This window comes from Lagopus muta, chromosome 3 (assembly GCF_023343835.1).
Source record: "Lagopus muta isolate bLagMut1 chromosome 3, bLagMut1 primary, whole genome shotgun sequence".
NCBI classification, from domain to species: Eukaryota; Metazoa; Chordata; class Aves; order Galliformes; family Phasianidae; genus Lagopus; species Lagopus muta.
The window spans coordinates 67,960,570-67,981,219 of record NC_064435.1 but is presented as its reverse complement, the minus strand read 5'-3'; the positions used below and the strand labels follow the sequence as shown (position 1 = coordinate 67,981,219).

At 35.2% G+C, this 20,650-nt stretch overlaps 1 protein-coding gene across 1 annotated transcript in view; it reads left to right on the top strand.

The window, feature by feature from the left end:
- The window catches only part of ABCA13 (ATP binding cassette subfamily A member 13), a 169,058-nt gene that overhangs the window by 121,179 nt on the left and 27,229 nt on the right, over positions 1-20,650 (top strand). Inside the window, exons 49-55 of the mRNA XM_048940607.1 lie at positions 412-589; positions 4,479-4,594; positions 5,421-5,577; positions 7,037-7,290; positions 7,725-7,917; positions 8,862-8,971; positions 19,289-19,439. Of these exons, the coding sequence (XP_048796564.1) occupies positions 412-589; positions 4,479-4,594; positions 5,421-5,577; positions 7,037-7,290; positions 7,725-7,917; positions 8,862-8,971; positions 19,289-19,439 (1,159 nt within the window). The remainder of the gene's footprint in view (positions 1-411; positions 590-4,478; positions 4,595-5,420; positions 5,578-7,036; positions 7,291-7,724; positions 7,918-8,861; positions 8,972-19,288; positions 19,440-20,650) is intronic.

The window sequence follows — 20,650 nt, the reverse complement described above, 5'->3', positions numbered from 1 at the left end:
GTTTATACGTTGTCCACTGTTTGCATCAAATAAGGGTGCATTGCTTTCTAGAGAAAAATATTGTATTTACCCTGACTGCAGTTTTGAGTGTATTCTGACATTCTCAGACAGTTTAAGTAAACTATTGTTCCTAATTTTAATGCTCTGTAAAGGTTGAAATATTTGCAAAAGCTCCACTTTATTATTGAAACATTTAAACACAGGCTGTGTTCTGTGATTCATGTATAGTTTTGTAACTCAACACATTATCTTGAGCCTGTTCTTTAATGAGATGTTGACAATGTAGAAACGCGGTCTTTGCAAACAGGATTAAGGTCCTAATGTGAAGTGTTGTTTTGGTAGAGTTGGATTTGAAAATGATGGGGTTTTTTGCACTGTATTTTCATCACACCATTGTCTTTTGTATCCTAGAATGGAAAATATTCGTCAGTGTGGGGTAGCACTCTGTATCATGCTGGGTTTCTCCATCCTCACCGCATCTATTGGCAGTGCCATAGTGAAAGACAGAGTATCTGGTACAAAACGCTTGGAACATATCACCGGCCTGGGTTACAAAACATACTGGCTTGCTAATTTCTGCTGTGATATGGTATGTATCCTGTAGGGGGAGGCATGTGCTTCGCTGTAAATTTTTAATTAGTTTGATGTAAATGAGCAAAATTATGTCCATAAGATACATTAAAATAATTTGAATTGTGTAGAGCAACAACTTTTGGCTATCATGTTTAATGTTGTGACACTGATGCTACTTCAGTACTGAGATAAAATTCTGTAAACCAGAGATTGCGTTATTCATTTTCCGAAGAGGAATTGTAAGGAGCTGAAGTGTATGCTAGCTTTAGGCACCTGTACTATTTCACAAATAAATGGATACAAGCTAATCAACCCAGACAGAGAGTATCTTCCACACAGCGGTTCATGGCAGGAGTTATTCTACTTTCAGTGCTTTGAGTTGCCACTGGCAAAAACCTTCAGAATATGGGAGAAGCCTGGAAATAATACACAGCCACATTAAAGGCTTAATTATGTTGTATGTTGGCAGATAATAAGAGCAGTATTCCCTTCTGATATCTTCTGTTTCTTGCAGGATAGACAGTAGAAGGTCTTATAAATGAATTCACTTTCACAGAGTGGCCTAGAGCAGAAATGGACAATTCTTTGTCCTGTAAATTTATTTTTCTCAAAGTATTTTCTATCTTTTTTTTTTTTTTTTTTTTTACATTAGACACAGTATTGTTTGTATGCGGATTATTAACAAACAGGAAAAACTCAAAATATTCTCTTTTAAAATACAAAGTTTACCCACCTAACCAAATGTAAAGATAGAAATGCTACTAATATCTGATTAACATTAATAATCAGATTAATGCCAACAAAGTTAAATAAAGTAGGAGTTTTTATGTACGTTCTTTAAGACTTTTCAGACCAATGAACAAAGGTGGTGAAATAGAACTAATGAACTTGTAGGTCCTAGTCACTGACTTCAACTATATAATGAAAGTCCTCTGGTTTCCCTTTGAGCACAGATTCCACAAATGTTCTTCAAATATCTGTTTTTGAAAATGGCTCTTTAAAAAACAAAAGAAAAAAATTCTCCATTTGTATGTATATATGTGTGTGTGTATGTGTATATATACACCACTAAAAGGCTGTTTCATAGTTCATCTGTAATAAAGCCTTGCTATAGTACCAGCTGTGTGTTGGGAAGGGATTTGGGATTAAGACATCTACTTGTGAAAACTCCTGCTTCTAGAGAACTCAGGTGCTGCATGTTTATTGCTCATTTAGTAAATGTTTTTAGAAGAAAACTTTGAATGAGAAGATGTTTTGACTTAGGAGAGTTTTTTCAGAGGCAATAAAGGCAATCATCTGGATTATTCAAAAGTAATGCAAAGATTCATGCCTCTAGAGGAGGGATAGAAATCTTCTACATTTTGTTTAACCCACTAGAAGATCATGGAAGGAAGGTCTGGGGTTTAGCATAGGCAGTGCAAACATGAACTGGCCTTTTCAAGAACAAAGATTTTTTAGAATGCTCTTCATTCTCATTCAAACTTTTATGATTCTGAAACATTAGAGATTCACCCATCCATGCTTGAAATCGGGGTTTTCTCACTTGAGCAAGCGTGAAGTAAGAGCACATTTATCCAAAAGTTATTTACATGGTCAGTCAATCTTTGTATTCACTTTTCTGCCATGTCAGGTAAGAAGGCTTGGTTGAAAACTTGTTTCTTCATCATTCAGTTTCTCCTTGTACAGCGAAGTCAGCTCCTTGTTATTTTCTGCCAACCTTTTCCTTTCAGAATGTTCTCACAAATTCAGCATTGTACTGCATGATCAATCATGATCTGGGAAAGAATGGACACTACTTTAAATGCTAATTGTGCTGCAGATCATCTAGGGACACTGAGCACCTGAATGTATGAACTGTCAAATCTGAAATCTCTCTACACATTTTAAGCATTTCAGGCTCTGTCCTGTATTATTGGTAGCACAATCTTTAATAGACCTGCAGAGGTGTTTGATTTATGAAACTGCTGTCATTAGCTTGTTCCTAATATATTTATGCACAAGAGTAGTATTCATTACAGTGTTCAACAAATAGGTAAAGTTTAAGTGCTTGAAAAATTACATGACAGATTGCAATGTTTTGTTAAGATTGTTTCACTAGAGAGGCAAAATACAGGAAATATTTTTGTAATATAATTGAACATTAAAAGTGTTTTTCCAGAAAAAGTAATCAAATATATTTATCTATTGAAATATTTTAGTCTCAGATGCTTTGTGACTTCTATGACATGTTTCTTAAATGGCTCCAGAATAACTGACTCTCAAATCTGTGGAGTAGTATTGTACAGTATTTATGTGTGCCACTGGTGGTGCCATAAAATAGACTGTGAACAAGATGAAAACATCGCTCAATTATCCTGCCTTTAAAAATGTCTGTCTTCCCAACAAGAAAGAAATGATGCCCTCTGGTTTCAATGTGGACTGATTTGCATTGTGTTTCAGTATGAATATCTCTTTTTGAATTAAGGATATTGTGCAACACCAAGTATCTAGCTAGAATAATCATTAGTTGCTTTTAATGCAGTTTCATCTCAGAATCTAAGCTATGTAGGCTTCTCCAAAAGCTATGTCTTCTCTTTATTTCCATGGAAACTACAAGAGATTAACACAGAGCACAACAGTACTATTTGATAGAACAAATTCTCAGCTACAAAACACACTGTCTTTCAACATAGCCACCACCATTAGCTATGGACTTCTGACAGCAATGGCCTGCATGCCACGCTTCTGAAAATCTGCACCACTGAAGGTGATCCAATGTCACTGCTGCTGAAACACACCACCCTTTGCCTCACTGTGCTCACATGCACTGCTTGGTCTCCATCTACGTTCAGCAAGTGACTAGGAATGTCAGTGGGTGCAATTTTTTTTTCTGCATGGAGGAATTCAGTTCCACGCCTTTGCTTAATTGGCGCTTTCGTGTCAGATGCCATTTTGCCAGAGTGCCCCTCTGCTGCCATCTGTCACAGCAAGTAAATGTAATGGGATTTTGGTGGAAAGGTTCAGTCTCTACTGCCATAGTACCAATGTCTGCCTCTGATGTTGTGGGCCAACATTAAGGAAAAGAAAAGAAACAAAATAGGAGGCAATACTTTTGGAGCAGCCCGCACATGTTAGGATAAGATTAACTGTTATATAGCATGGGAATGGAGGCAGTCATCTGCAACTCAGCTTCTATGAAGAGAACAGACAGATGCTGAGAATGGAGCTGGGTGCAAATTTTTATATCTTGCCATTGCTTGATCTGAGCAGAACCCATCTCTCTTGTCTGTTTGGATGCGAACATTCTGTACCAGTTACATCCTCCCACTCTTCTACCTTTCAGTGTTGTCTCAGGAGATGAAATCGAAACTGCTTCCTCTGTTGCCTAATGCCTCCAACTCTTGTAAATATTATACCTGTTCCTATTAAAAAGCTGTTCTTGGCTTCATCAACACATACAGTCCTTCATTAACGCCTCTTTCAAAGTTGTGTTCTTACTGGTCTCCTGTGACTGGTATATAAATCAATGAAACTATTCCTTCTGGATCCAAGACGGTGTATTCACAATACAATTGGATGTTTTGGAGCAATAGTCCCATATGGACTCATTATCTGGAAGGGTTAGCTTGTTAAAAGGATGTATTGGAAAGGTCAATAGAATCAAAATTAGGGGAAATATTCTGTAGATGTATTTTATTTTGTCAGGGTAAATCTAATGTGTATGCATATAAGAGAGTGCTTCACAGCCAGCATTGGAGTATGGAATAGCAGAGCTCTTCTGCCTAATACTTCCTAATCCCTAATTCTATAATTATATTTCAAATATGGAAAAGTTAATTTATAGAGCTCTTCTATGCTCATTAAGGAAGACCAGTAAAAAATGCTCACCTGCTAAGTACCTTTTTCTTTTTTTCTTGTATTTCTAGCTGTTTTATATGCTACCCGTCACTCTGTGTGTTGGTGTTATTACTGCTTTCCAGCTATCAGCCTTCACTTTTCGAAACAATTTGGCAGCCACTGTTATCCTGCTGGTTCTCTTTGGGTATGTGATTGGAAGTGCTACTATGGAATTACGTTTTGTAGAAAACAAAGAGAAATCTTTACACTTGCTTTGTACCTGCTGCTGAATGCATGGTTTTCTCTCTTTGGAAATGATTATGATTCTTCAAAAGATAGTGAGAAAACAGACTGAAATGTGAGTTTGAAAGTTTGACATGAAAGGGTGAGGAGGTGGAATTTTCTTGCTCACTCAGGAAATAATAAAAGAACTGTAAAAGTCAATCATTTGCCATTAGAAATTGACCATATGCTACCTTACAGGAAGGAGGGAATAATGACAGCCAGGTCAGAATTTTAGTACTTAGCATTGCAGATCATCACAAAGAAGAGTAGTGGCTGTACTTTGTTACAACTCTACCTGTTTTATTTAATTCTGTAGTTTTACACATCTCTGGCAACTTATATTTCCAGTGAAATGGCTGTCCAACATGGAGTACTGAACCGGTTGAAGATCTGTCTCCAAATAGTACAGTGGGAAAGGAAAGTCTTTCCATCCATCCTTTGTGCTTAAGTTTCATATGTGAGAAAATGTTTGTTAAAAGATGCATGGTTTTGCAATAATTTGGAAATCAAGACAGTGAACTCTGAAATGGTGAAAGTATAGTTTTACATATATAGCTGAAATGTGCAAAATTGTTCATGTCTGTGCATCTTAGGGCAGTAGGTATGTGTATGTCTATAAAATCATAAAGTGAGTAGATAAAAAAAAAAATTTCTCAATTTTTTTTCCTTTCTCAGTTTATCAACAGTTTCTTATTTTTTATTTTTTTTTGTGTGTGATAAATTTGTTTCTTTTAAAAATATTTCAGATATGCAACTTTACCATGGATGTATCTTGTATCCAGATTCTTCTCAAGTCCAGATGTAGCTTTTATTTCTTACATCTCCTTAAACTTTGTGTTTGGCCTTTGTACCATGCTGGTGACTCTCCTACCTCGTTTATTAGCTATAATTTCCAAAGTCCAGGTGAGAATGAAACCTTAGCTTTGTGTTACTGTATGTGAGAAGTATACATACATCTGTATGTGTACATGCCTATGCATGCACATAGGTCCTGCTGAAAGTAATGCCTCCTCTTTATTTCCATGGAAACTACAAGAGATTAACACAGAGCACAACAGTACTATTTGATAGAACAAATTCTCAGCTACAAAACACTGTCTTTCAACATAGCCACCACCATTAGCTATGGACTTCTGACAGCAATGGCCTGCATGCCACGCTTCTGAAAATCTGCACCACTGAAGGTGATCCAATGTCACTGCTGCTGAAACACACCACCCTTTGCCTCGCTGTGCTTACATGCACTGCTTGGTCTCCATCTACGTTCAGCAAGTGACTAGGAATGTCGGTGGGTTCAATTTTTTTTTCTGCATGGAGGAATTCGGTTCCACGCCTTTGCTTAATTGGCGCTTTCGTGTCAGATGCCATTTTGCCAGAGTGCCCCTCTGCTGCCATCTGTCACAGCAAGTAAATGTAATGGGATTTTGGTGGAAAGGTTCTACTGCCATAGTACCAACGTCTGCTTCTGATGTTGTGGGCCAACGTTAAGGAAAGAAATAGAAGAGAGGTTGGCATTACTTTTGGAGAAGCCCTCATATATGGATATTTCTGTATATATATATATATTTACATGTGCACAGACAAGATCACTTCCAGCAGAAAATTTAGCCATCTTAAACCTTCATGATTTTTTTTTATCTCCATATATATTGTTCTGCTTATTACTATCTTGAGTTTTGACATGCTTATAACTAGAAAAAAAAAAGATGTAGCATGTACTGTAATAATGAATTAAGTTCTAATTTGTCATAATAGAGGCTATTCAGATCCATTTGAATAGGTTATATACACTGTAAAATGTCTTTGAATAATATTTACATAGGAGATAATCTGCTTATTTCTAGGATCTGTAATGCAGTGTTTGGGTAGCAATATGCATTCTCATTCTACATATACAATTAATTCATAACCTGACGAAGAAAAATTCAGAATGTGTATTTGACTACCTATGCACGTATTAAATCAAAAACTTGCTGTTTGAAGCCAAATATGGATTATACATCACTCAAGTTTGGAAGGACACTGACTTGGTGTTAAGTAAATGATTTAGAATTAATAACATTTAGATATTAATATTTTAAGTAAATGAAATGATCACAGCCATGTGTCTCTTCTGTCACTGTCTGTAAATGTCAACCTTCACTAGTATTCCACAGCTATGGGCACTCTAAAATTTAGACATTCTAAAACACATAGTAAGAGATGATTGTTGTTTCAAAAGAGTTCACAGTACGTTCTGCTGAAATCAGTTTGCCTTGAGTGAGATTTGAATGCTGTATCCAGCTTAGTGAAAGCCCTTAATATTTGATTAGAAAAAACTCATGTTTTTTCCTTTTTTTTCTTTTTCTTGCTGAATTTTAAGAGCTTTCAGAACATCTACAAGATCCTCAAATGGGCATTTATCATATTTCCACAATTCTGCTTAGGCCAAGGTTTAATAGAACTTTCATACAACCAGATCAAATTTGACATAACCAGCAACTTTGGAATAGATTCATATATAAGCCCTTTTGAAATGAATTTTCTGGGATGGATTTTTGTGGAAATGGCCCTACAGGGAACAGTTCTTCTTCTTTTACGGCTGTTTTTCCATTGGGATCTCCACCAGAAACCAAGGTGTGTGTGTGTTATCATTTGTGTTCTGCCATAGTGGACAGTTGACTAATTTTTAATGTAAGAAATTGGTAGCATTCCATTCATCTGGGGAGTCTGTTTTATTTGTTTCTAAGTTATTTGAACTAAAATATATGATGATTTTATGCTCTCATGCTCCCATTTTGAACTAAGGATTTCCTTTTCTGATATAAGTACTGCTTCAATGTGTTTATATTCAGTCTAAAGTCCCAGTTGCTGTTTCTTATGAGTAATAGAGTACAACTGTGTTTTAGGGAGGAGAAAAATTTAAACACGTATGTGATGTATAAAAAACACAAATACTTTCTGTCTTCCTTGGATTCTGCAGAGGTTGAATCAACAATCTTTGAAGGATTGCAATTAGGGAAATACTCAGAGTATAGTAATGTCCAATTTGTTGTCACTTTCTATTTTAGGGGTCAGCATTTAGTTAACAGTGTGGTCAATCCATCAGAGGACACTGATGTAGAAATGGAGCGACAGCGACTTTCTAGGGGAAGAACTGGTAATGATGTCCTTCTTCTGTACAATCTCAGGAAGTGTTATGGAGGTTTCAATAAGAAGAACACAGCTGTGGAAAACATAAGCTTGGGAATAACAAAGGGAGAGGTAAAGAGGACTTTTTTTTCTTTCAGAGTAACTCTTGACTCTGAACAGTTGTTCGGACCTGCATATCTGCAATCAAAGTATGGTAGATAGTAGTAGAACAGTTTTAATTGTAGCCATTTCTGAAAATTAATAACTTGATAAGAGTAGAATTTTTTGTGATCTTCCAGAAGCAACAGTTTGCATGGTTGTTCTTTTTATTTATTTTATTCAACACTGTATTAGAGTCTTAATTCTTTTATCTTGTTTATCTTAAGCAAGTTAATGTTTTATTGGCTAACATAATAAAATACCAGGGAGTAGCAAAGCAGTTCAGTGTCCAAAGAGAAATCAAAGAATATCTAACTCAAATGCAAATTGTGGATAGGATCCTGAGTTTGTCCCAAGGCAAGATTGTATTTCTCATATTGAAATCATCGGACTATTTATCAGTAAAACAGTTAATGAAACAAGTATTTTAAAAGTTGTGGAGTGCTATTTTTAGTCTTAATGCAAACACTGCCATTACTTAAGAAGGTATTCTTTGCAGCGGTGCTCTGTTTGGAGTCATTATCTAGGATGTTCACTGTTATTAACTTGTACAAAGTGAAACAGCTCAGAAATATGGACTCTATAGACTGGCTCTCAAATTGGATGTGAAAACCTCAAGTTCAATTCTAGCACTTTATAATAAAATTGATAACTAATGCATTAAATTGTAGAACAGGGGTTTAAGTGGAGGGCTAGAATACTAGATAAGTCACTTGTAGGAATGTAAGAGGTAATCAAAGCATTTTATTTTATTTGAAATTTATTTTCTGTTGAAAAAGGAATTGCACATACTAAACAATCATATTAACTATTTTACAAACAAGACAGGAAATATGAAAAATACTTATTGAAGAGTTAACGCAATGTAGTAGATCAATTCTTCTTCTTTTTTTTTTTTTTTTTTTAATCTCCCTTAGTGCTTTGGACTCCTGGGAACAAATGGAGCTGGGAAAAGCACAATGTTTAAGATGCTGACTGGAGATATTGTTCCATCTGCAGGGCGTGCTGTTATCCGAACTCCTACAGGGTAAATAATGCAGGGTTGGTTCAGATAGTGCTACTGGATAATGCCAGTGATCAAAGACTCAGCAGTCTTCCATCATTTTTACTTGTAGTATAGAGACCTATTTTGTTCCCTTTTAAATGTATATTGCATCATCACTGTCAAGCCTTGTCAGGAAGGGCAGGGATTATGACAGCAGTTATATAGTAGCATAAGAGTAGTAAGCCTTAATTTTAACAAAAATCTTCATGTTAGTTATGTCCAGACAAATGGACATATCACATATCACTCCATTCTGCACTGAAATGTTTCCAGCGTTAGAATGGTGATCACTGCTTCAAGTGGATACTTTTAAAATATTTCCTGGCACTTGTGTTGTTTAGTGTCATTAATTATTTAATCAATACAGACTGTAATTAGGATCGGAGATAGTCTTAGTTGTATTGAAGCTAACTTTGATGGAGGAATAAGTGAATAATGGCTTTTTTGGCTTAGATATAACCAACATTTACAGATTTTTACTAAGCACATTGTTGGGATGATAAAATTATTTTAATGTCAAGCCAAAGTAAAAAGTCCTTATATTGCACGTATGCTTATGAGTTTGTATTTTGGGCTCGTAAATGATTTTGAAGTTTCCTTTTTAAATTATGTCTATTTCAAAATATGTCTTTTGAAGAAGTAGAGGTGAGGGTTTAATTCAGAAAAATTTTAAATGAAATATTTTGAAATTTCCAAAATGAGAATTTGCATGTCTGTGTTTTAGAATTTAAATGCTCTTTTACGTCAGTATTTTCTCTCTTCTTTAGGGAAGATCCAGTAGATTTAATATTAAAATGAAAAATTCTGTTCAAGAAGTGACATGAGAGGGTGTTTATACAGATAGTTGTTTTCATTTATTTCCCAAAACAAAGCAGATTTTTTTTTCTCAACAATAATGACAAAAAAAAAAAAAAAAAAAAAGTGATTAAAAATTAGGTAACAAATAATATTTGCTGTTCTTAGAAACGTGGAGTTGGAATGCATTTACAAAGATATTACAGAGGTCAGAAGAGAATTTGAGATTTGTGGAAATACAGTGATCTGTAATGATTTCTAATATGCTATTGTCCTCAAGGGAGTATCTAAGCTTCCAGATTTTGTTTGGATGCTAAGAGTTACTCTAAGCTTTAACGGGACTCATCTTTGGTCCTTTCTGTGCTTTCAGGGATCTCACATAGGTTTCCCTACACAATGTGACATCACATCTTTATATAGGAAAATGAATTGATCTCGTGTTATAATTTCAATATCTTAATATTCACTTCAAAGCAACTATAAAGTTATAAGAATATATTTCATTGTCAGGAATATATTTTAATGACAATTACACTAGGTTTATTAAATACATGATTTATTTTATCAGAATTCCTAAAGGTGACTCTTCAAAAAAATCACAAAACAATTTAACAATACCTTTTACAAGAGTGTTTTAATGCACTTGTAGCTAAATAGATCGAAATTCTTCTGAGAGTTCAACTTTCATAGCTCCTGTTATTTAATAATAAATTTGAAAAGAAACTAATGCCTGATAATTTGTGCTACATAATAATATAATGCATGATTATATTAGTAGCCATCTTGTGTATTACTTTGATTTCTTGCACTGTATTTTTAAAATCTAACATGAACACATACCGTAAAATGTAATGTCGTTTACTATGAAGTAGAATGTAGATAATGAAATTTGACACATTTAGAAGATTAGAGAGGAAGTCGTAGGAGATGGTCACATTTAAGTGTCTATAATATCTTTGACAATATGATGTTGTATTATGATGTTAGTTAGCTAAGGGTTTCATTGGTTCTTCCACAGCTGAAGACAGAAGACCACAAGTGACTGTAAAGCCCATATTTCTATGTTTATTCTAATATTGTAGAGGTGTAAAACTCAAGTGGGAGCTGCAGTTGCACAGTAGCTAACCTTGGCAAAGCAAATTGCTTTGAGGCTAGGAGTAGAGATCTGACTAATTCCAGACTTCGTTGTGTGTGTCATATTAAGTTCTGGCAAAACACAATGTAATATGTTGCTGTACTACTGTAAATCAAGCGAGGACAATTTTTTTGTCAACCAGCCAGCCTGAAGAACCCTTTATTAGCACTTGGACTACTGCTAAAATTATTCATCCAAAGCAGAATATATATACATATTTTCCTGCATAGGTTTGATTTATAGTCTTAAAACCAAAAAAGAGAATAAGATTTTGATCAGTGAACCAACTCAATTATCTGTAGCCTGTTGGGAAGATACAAAGATGCTTGTGATAAGTTTTGAAGATACTATCTTAGTTGAATTACAGGCACAGTCATTTCCTTTTCTGTGGAGCAATCAGGTTTATCCTACATAAAAGTACAAGAACTGGTACAAATAACAAGTTTCTAAACAGTGGGAAAAACAAAAAAGGTAATTTGAAATATTTTGTGTTGCAGTTGATACTTTTGTGTCCTAAATCCTCATTCAGTTTTAGATGTCTCTAAATTGTTATTTACATCTTTATTAGTTGCAACTGAGAACAGCTATTAAAATTAGTGCCTCTGAGTCCTGGATCTTTAGCTATCACACTTAAGTCTTGGGAGCCAAAACCAAGAAACTTCAGTCTGATAGTCATATGAATCTCTTTTAATTTGTTGTACAATGTGTTCTCTAAGGAATATATTTACTCCATATGAGGAAGACAACTGCAGCTTTCAGATATTTGCTCTCAAAAGATTTGTTTGTGTCTGATAATTGTGTATGTCTTAACAAATGCAAAACTACACATAATTGTAGAACGTAGCTCTGTCTGATGTGCGTATTGGGTGCCCAAGGGGCTTTAGTTGGATTGATTTGTACTTGTTCCTGAAATAAACGATTGAAGGGGGATATAATGCTAAGAACTCTTTATTACACCCTATTATTGTTTTCAAGGGCCTGGTATTTCTCCGAGAGGCAGTGGAGAAGTTGACAAAGAAAGCAGTTGATGGCCACCACTTGCTGACCTAGAGTCTTCTTTATTTAAAACCTATGTCATTAAGCAGCCTCCATAGAGGCATTTCCTGTGGTAGTGATTCCTGATTAGTAGTTTGAGAAGCAACATAGACAAAGATTCCATCTCTGTGAGTGGAAAGAACACAACTCTTATAAACCTGTCTTATCCTGAAAGAATGGATAAGATTTTTTAAATTCAGAAAGTTACTAAGAGTTCTACATTAAAGGACATGATACTACAGATGTATTCTTTCTGATGAATTCTTCATGATCAAATAAAGAAATTAGTATGAAAATTTATTAGTTTAAATAGAGAAGATAACTGATTTAATTCCATGCACAAAATTCTTAATTTGTAGCTGTTCCTGTTTCACTGAATAACAGTGCTTGAAAGTTCTTGGTTAAAAGAAAAAATATATATATTTTCCTGATAATTAGTGTAATAGTTTCACAGAGTATGGAACAGAGTAAGAAAAATCTCTTTCAGGCAACTGTGCTGAAATCAGATTTGAATTTTACGAGAAAACCTTTGCACCTTTTGGACAACTGAAGACAAGAAATGGAAGGTCTGATTTTCAAAAATGTATGCTGAATTGGAAAGTATAATTTTTGGAACTTCAGCCTAGAACATTTTGGAGGTATATAGGGTTGCATAGAAAGAGCTGCGTTTCTCATACAATGATAATTAAGGGTGTTGAGGGGAATCCTCTAGACTCTAAAAGTAGGTAAATGTATTAATGATCTGCAGCTGCCTTTTTAAAAGGGCAGAAAAGCAGATTCACAATACCTTCATGTGCATAAAAAACATTTGTTGGCCTCTATGCTATTTATTTGTTGAATGTTTAATAAAAGAAAAAAAACATAAAGGAACATATCACTAAGAATTGGAAATAATTTCACTTTTTTGTAACAAAATCTTAGTTGAGATGCATAAAAGCTAGGGGTTGTGCAACAGATTTCCGTATTATTCAGATTCATAAAAGTGGTGCAGAAATTTGTATTAAATGCTAAATCTAGCTTCATTTCTTCTGCATGTTAAGTTTTCTTGGCATTCTCTTTGATTAGGACACTTTTGGAGAAGGGAAGGCTTCTGATCGGCTTTTAAACTCTCTTTTTGATAAATTACAAATCAATTAGGTATTTTTAAATAGTGTATGTGCCTAAGCTTTGATTTATATTAGTGTTTACATGAGAATGCTCGTTTATAGTATGCAAGCTGAGCAGTCTCCCAAGAAACTCTTTTTTAGTTTTTCATATTCAGCTGAAAAGCCTTTTAGGCAACTTCTAACCTTTGCAGTCCCATTCTGCTTGTAACTGTGACCTCATAAATGTACTCCAGTAAGAGAAATAATAGGAATTTATCACTAATTATAGTCACTCTTATAAAGATAATAGCAAAATGCTGTTCATAGGAGATTTTGCCTTTTTATTATTTTATGTAACTCATTAACATTGCCATTATCAGTGACATATCTGTCCAGATGAAATAATAATAAAAAAATTAACATATAAAGAAAGTGTGTTTTCCATTTAGATATATTTCCAACCTGAATGTTAAAAAGTGGCAAAGGAAGTAAAATACTGACACTAAAGTACCAGCGGTCTCTTTTGCAAAGTTCAGGAATATTAAAAGCAAAAAGGAAAGGGACTAGAAAATAAAGTTTTTTAGTAAAATTTGCTAACCTGTATTTATAAAGAATGATGCTATAAAACAATAGAAGATAATTGGCTGCATGGTCTGTATGCTTAGAGGGGTCCTTTATGCTCTCTGTAGTGCTTGTGTTCCTCTGTAAGGGTACAAATGGATTTAGATTAGCTAATGGTTAGCTCTACTTCTATGACTAGATAGCCACCATTGCACAAGCTGGCTAAATGAAAGCTAGTGTGGATGTTCACAAACATTTCCATAGTTCTTTTTTTTCTTTTTTTTTTTAGTGTGCAACTGGCATTGGATATTCCCCTATGCATGTTACAACCTTGGTCTTCTTTAATGGTGCTGTATCATAAAGCCTTCTTCAATTAAGAATGGCTAAAGATGGCATGGAAGACAAAATGTCAAAATTCTTATAGTTTGGTTTGCCTTTTTTTTCTCAAGCTGTTTTGCAGTCTTCTCCATTGTAGTTTGCTGAATAGAGTAGGCTTTAAGTTCATACGCTGCACAGTCTCAGTTGCTGTGGGTGCATAGTCAAAGTAGTTACAGCATGCCTAATCTTGTTCATAAGAGGCTTGAAGCATTTGGCTTTCTTCCATATGTAATTAATTCATCTCCTATGAATTTCCATTTCCTTCTGCACAGCTATCCTCCATGATAGCAACTCCCCATCCTATTTGAATTAAAAGTCAGTCATCTCAGCTATTGAATTACAAAGACATAGGACCTAAGAACTGTTCTCCAAAGATGGAAAAGTAAGATACATCTATATGTATATAGATACAATTTGGGCTTTTTGATAGTTATGATTAATAATTTAAAATGTAATTCAAATAGCTTTACTTGAAAGGCAGAGTAAATTTGCATAAATATAATGGCCGAGATGGCTGTTGTAACGGTGTGTATCTGTATAATTAGTTAAATTATACCTAAACTTCAGTTACAGTAATTATAGTTTAACCTTGATTTTTTATAATGTTAATTGAGCTTCAGTATGCATGGAATTGAACGTGCAGTTATGAGTACAGTGGAATGTCTAACTACTTCAGCAATTTGTAAGTTTATATTTCATTCTGACTAAATAATGGAATTTATCTCTGCAGAAGACATTGTAAGTAGAATATATATAATTGCCTTTATTTTTACTGCATTCAGGTACTACAGAAAGAGCATACAAAAACAAATGAAAATGTGCAGCTTAGTCAACAGAAACAATTTTTCATAAACAGCCAAACAGCTCGTATTGGTGGTATTAAGTTACCTTGAAATTGAGGTCGTGCATATGAATGTCGACCCACAGCTTCCTAAGCTATATTGTTAGTAACCACTGTGACAAATAAGAAGCAAATCCAGTCTCTGCAATAATTAGCCTTGTTTTCTGGAAGCTGCAGGTCCAGTTCACGTTGCAGAAAGGAACAGGTTTCATCCAAGATTTCTCACAATTTCTAGTATTCTTTTTTTTCTATTCAGTGCAAACAAAAGCTCAAGTCACCCCAGGGTAGCTCTCATGGCTGGAATCAGATTTCAGCAGTGTTAAAACACACAAAAAATGAATGGAAGTAAATGTCTTAGAAAAATCTGCAAAGGAATTAATTTAAATGGAAATTTTATCCAGTCAGAGTTTAGTTTATTATCCCCTGTACCTTGCAAAACTTACAGAAACCTCCTTTTTTCTTTTTTCTTTTTCTAGAAGGATTCACAACGATTTATCACAATTTTCACAGAAAAAAATGGAAACCAAAGTATTTAGAAAAGATTGGAATACAATATTTTAGAGGCTTCAAGAGCTTCCCTCAGCTTTTTTTCTTAAGAATGATGTATTTGCTGTTGACCTTTTCAGGAAGTATAATAAAAATGTAGTTTTGCAAGTGTAAATCTTTACTTAATGTATAAAGTATTCCGGACACATTCTGTTCGTTTCATATGTTGCAGCTGTTTCACTTTACAAGAGGAATTAAATACTAAATGGATGTATTGACTAAGCTTAATAATATATTCTAAAAACAAATCTTCAGGAAGGAAATGTGGACCATGTCTGAACTTGGTCAAGATACGTAATCAAAGTAACTAAAAAGATCTGAAGATAACCTATACTAAATATTTCCATAATGATGCAGGAAGTCTTGTATTTTCTGACTTTCAGCCTGTAGTTTTTAGGTATTACGTTAGCATTCATAGTGTCTACTGTCCTATGGACCGAAAGGCGGAGAGAAATTGGAATCTGAAGTTATATGTTCTGTATCTTTAAAATTAACTTTTCTCCTCCTGTCTCTCATGTTGTTTACATTAATGGCCTAAAGAGAAATGCTATCATGCTGACAATAAAAGGGCAGAAGACAATTGCTTGTTTTTCTCTGAGCCGAGAAAATGATTTTTCATTTTGCTGCAAGATAATCTACAGTTCACAAAATATAAGAACACATATTTCCAATTCAATTCTGATATTACACATTAGGATGCTTGCTAAAGAAAGATGTAATTAATGTACTGAGCAGCATCATTTTTTTTAATGTCATTTACAGCATAATATTTAGGGAAAATGTTTTCTGGTATTATGCTGTAACTACTTGAAATGCTCTTTTCATTTTGGGTTGGAAGAGACCTAGTTTCAACCCTCCTGCTATAGGCAGGGACACCTCCCTCTAGACCAGGTTGCTCAAAGCCCCGTTCAGCCTGGCCTTGAATGCACCCAGGATGGGGGCATCCACAACCTCGCTGGGCAACCTGTTCCAGTGTCTCACCATCCTAACAGTAAACAATTTGAATCTGAATCTACTCTCTCCCAGTTTATAGCCATTTCCCCTCATCCTGTCACTATGTGCCCTTATAAAATGTCCCTCCCCAGCTTTCCTATAGGCTCACTTCAGGTTCTGGAAGGCTGCTATAAGGTCCCTGTGTAGCCTTCTCTTCTCCAGGCTGAAAAGCCCCCAGACTCTCCATCATTCCATGTAGGTAATGTGCTCCAGCCCCTCCGATCATCTTTCTGGAGGTCCAGAGGAGCTCAATGTCCTTCTTGTGTTGGTGGCCCCAGAACTGAATGTTGTATGCCAGATGGGTCTCTTGAGAGCAGAGTAGAGGGACAGAAAGCCTTCTTTTGAACTGCTTGTTGATCCTTTCTTTTTTTTTGGACATTTACTCAGTGATATTGCTGAGGACAGAATAGGAGTTGTACTGTACATACTGAAAAAGTTTCAATAAAAAGCTAGAATCTATATGTGGCTTTTTTTTTTTTCCTGCTGTTCATGCTGCTTTCTGCAATATATAGGCAGGCATCTAGAGATGGAAAAACGTTAGGTCCATGAGTTCATTAGTGGATAAGTTAGAATTTCTTTATTAATGGGAATGTTCTAAGTGTTCAAGGTCAGCACTAATGGATGCAGTTGTAAGATAATGACCAAGCAAAGTAAGAGTATTAAATGATGTATTGTCACTGTATTCTTCTTTATGAAAACTAAAGGTTGCTGAGTGGGATCTTGTTCATTATAGGCTGTATGCACCTCATAGGAAGCACAGCACTAAACTCGTATCTGTGTAATTAGCACTGGGGACTCTGAAGTGTTTTTATTTTCTGATGCAAACTGAGTAACTATTGCCTAATCAAGTTCTAGCTAAAGGACATCAGGCATCTGTTATTTTTTGCAACCATGCACACTAATTTTTTGTTCTTTGTGGCACGGATCCATTCTGGAGTATATGTATCTATCCATACAGAAACTTCATGCTGAGTAAATGCCCCTGAATTTACCCCAGTGTGATTTGCTCTTTTGTGACTGAACTTGGCATATTACCAGAATTAGTTCTTAGTTCTCCAAGGAGAGTACCTGCACCAAAAAGAAAGTATTGTTACTGTGCCTGAATCTTTCTAGTATAGCAAAATTTATACAGTTCACTCTATTTAGTAGGATCTTGACAGCATTTTACTGTAGTTTTGTAATGTTAAAATTCATTAAATGAAGAATCCACTGCTTCTGTCAGGTTATGCAGACAACATTATTGAATCCATATCTTAAGGTAAATTTGACCTTAAAAAACTCATATGTTTTGATTATTTTATTTAGGTATACCTAGAACCTGAGCTGGGAGAAAAATTTATATATACCTCATTTAAAATAATTTGTAAGTAGTTATAGATTAATGATAAAATACACTCCCGTACCCTTCCACTTCCCTTTTTCTTTTTTTCTCCCTTCTATTTCTTTGTCTAGCGAGATGTCTGCAGGCAGATAGTTAACTTCTTTGGCAACATCCAAAGTTGCATATGTACTAAAATTTTACATCTTTGCTATTAAGAGCAAAAGCCCATTCTAATTAGTAACCAGCAAGGTTTATCACAATCATGATAAGTTGTCTTTTGACAGGATTAAAATATTTTTATGGTGTGATTCATCAAGTAAAATTCAGTGTCTGTTTTCTTTTTTCTTTTTTCTTTTTTCTTTTTTCTTTTTTCTTTTTTCTTTTTTCTTTTTTCTTTTTTCTTTTTTCTTTTTTCTTTTTTCTTTTTTCTTTTTTCTTTTTTCTCTCCCTCTCCTTCTTCTCCTTCTCCCTCTCCCTCTCTCTCTCCCTTTTTCCTTTTCCTTTTCCTTTTCCTTTTCCTTTTCCTTTTCCTTTTCCTTTTCCTTTTCCTTTTCCTTTTCCTTTTCCTTTTCCTTTTCCTTTTCCTTTTCCTTTTCCTTTTCCTTTTCCTTTTCCTTTTCCTTTTCCTTTTTTCCCAGACTCCTGAATCTTGTTAAGAATCAGGAGATACATATTTAGATTTACACTAATGCTGGTATTTGTAGATCTTCCATTTGAAACATTTACTTTGTGTCTAAGTGATCAATTGTATACTTAGTTCTCTTAATCAGAAACGTAAAAAAAATAAAAATGAGGGGGGCAGGGGGGGAACCATTCTGTAATTCAGAAGCTTTTAAAAACTTTTTCTTTCAAAACTTTTTTTTTCTTTTAAAATAGAATAGCTTAATTTTGACAGGTCTTTTCTGTAAATGTAAATCAGCATCATTGAATGTTGGATTAGATGATGGAATAAATAGGATAGATTTAGTGTCATTATGGCTAATGAGACACCCTTGCAATCAAGCTTACTTCTTAGCAATGAATGCAATTTCAAGTAATACAGTACAGCTACAAAGAGACGGACAAAGTCCCTGAAATCAGAATCACTTTTTTTTTTTTTCAAGTATTATGTTTAAGCTTACTAGGCTTTAATAGTTTTGGGGTTGTTTTTTTTTTTTGTGTGTGTGTTATTGCTTAGAGAACACATAATATGGATGTGTACATACGTACGCAGACACTGAGCTTGTGCTCCCTCTCTCAAGACTAATGTCTCTCTGATATTGAATGTGAATGTGATGCAAGTGCGTCTCCTTAGAGCAAGGCCTGTGTATATAGGAGAGGTAAACCTAGTAAGAATTACTTCTCATAGATTTTCCTCCTTCTGTGTTGGTCTGTGTATTTTGACCTGCATTCCTTTAGAGCAGTGAAACACGAATAGCAGCCCAAAAGCCTGAGAAAGGGACAAAAACCTTGCCATGATTGTGATTGGTACTGTGTTAAGTGATGGTAAGGAGCCTGAGTCGCTTCACTTACCTACACGTTAAAAGGCAACTGTGCTTGACTCTGTGTTCCAAGGGTGAAAATAAGGACTGTATTTTTTACCCAACGTTTTGTTTTTTTCTTTAAACAGCTCTGAAATGGATATACTGTCTGCTAGTTCTGAAGGCATTCTTATTGGCTATTGTCCACAGCAAGATGCACTGGATGAACTTTTAACGGGTTGGGAACACCTTTATTATTACTGCACACTGCGTGGAATTCCGAAGCAACATATTTGTAAGGTAATTCCAGAACAGATTTGTATGTGGAGCTGCAGCTAGGTTGGGCAATGGAGTTTTTAAAATGATGGTACTCTTTTACATGAGAGAATATCCAGTATTTCATCTTAAGAGTTTTAGTCATAAGGTTTTTATTGCTAATTTTTCTAAACAAAATTGATGTTTTTCTTTCTCTTACGCCAATTCAAAATGCAGTAACATCACTAAAGTGATGTTAGTGAAATAATACTAATGTAAAAGCAATCTCTGGTACACAAACTCTAAAGGAAACAAAATGAAATTTATAAATGATTCAATAACTTCATTGTCACACATAGAGACCTGGGAGGGAACACCACATGTCTGAAGTCATGCACCTTTTCTTCAGAGGTGAACTTTGTGGGGAGGGCGAGTGAAAGGCTGTGTGGTGTTTAGCTTCTTGCTGGGTTAAACCACAACAAAAACCTAAAAACCTGTGTGCTGAGGCCAAGTGACAGCTGTTAGCATTAAGCTAGCAGAAGTTTTCACCTTCACAAGACAGTGGCTGCATGCAAACTGCCTGCTGGGAGCAGTGTCTGAAACTTTCCAGCTGCAATACCAGGCATAGAGTTGTCTCAAGAGAAGAAGCCATCTCTGTGATGGAAGTTTCTGATTTGACTTGCACTTAAGCAGTCCAGTCTCTTGTGCATCTCCCTTTACAAGTGAAAACTAGAGTGTGATAGATCAGTACCATTTCTGTTGTATAGACTGTAGACTGGTCCCGTGTAAATGCTAGGTCTGTATGGTAGTCTTTACTGTCTGCTCAGAGAAGTTGTGGAGGTAATTAAGGCCAGGTTGGATGGAGCCCTGGACAGCCTGATCTGATGAATGGCAACCCTTCCCATGGCAGGGGGTTGGAACCAGGTGGGCTTTGAATCACTTCCAACCCAAGCCATTCTATGATTGTTCTTGTAACTTCCATGAGGCTTTCTCTCTTCTTCCTTTTCCTTTTCTCTGAAACAAAACTGCATCGCTTTTTTTCTATGTGCCTGTTGTCTTCTTGTTTATTGCCTTAGGGTCCACCAAGTGGTTTGCAATCTATTCCTTATCTGTTGAGTCTGACAACTTCACGTCACACCTTTTTTCCCCAACAGAGTATTCAGAAATAACTACTATCTTGACATAAAAATAGCATCAAGGAAGATAATATTTTGAATGTTTCCTTAAGCTAATTAGTTGGGTGTTTCTGGATCAGA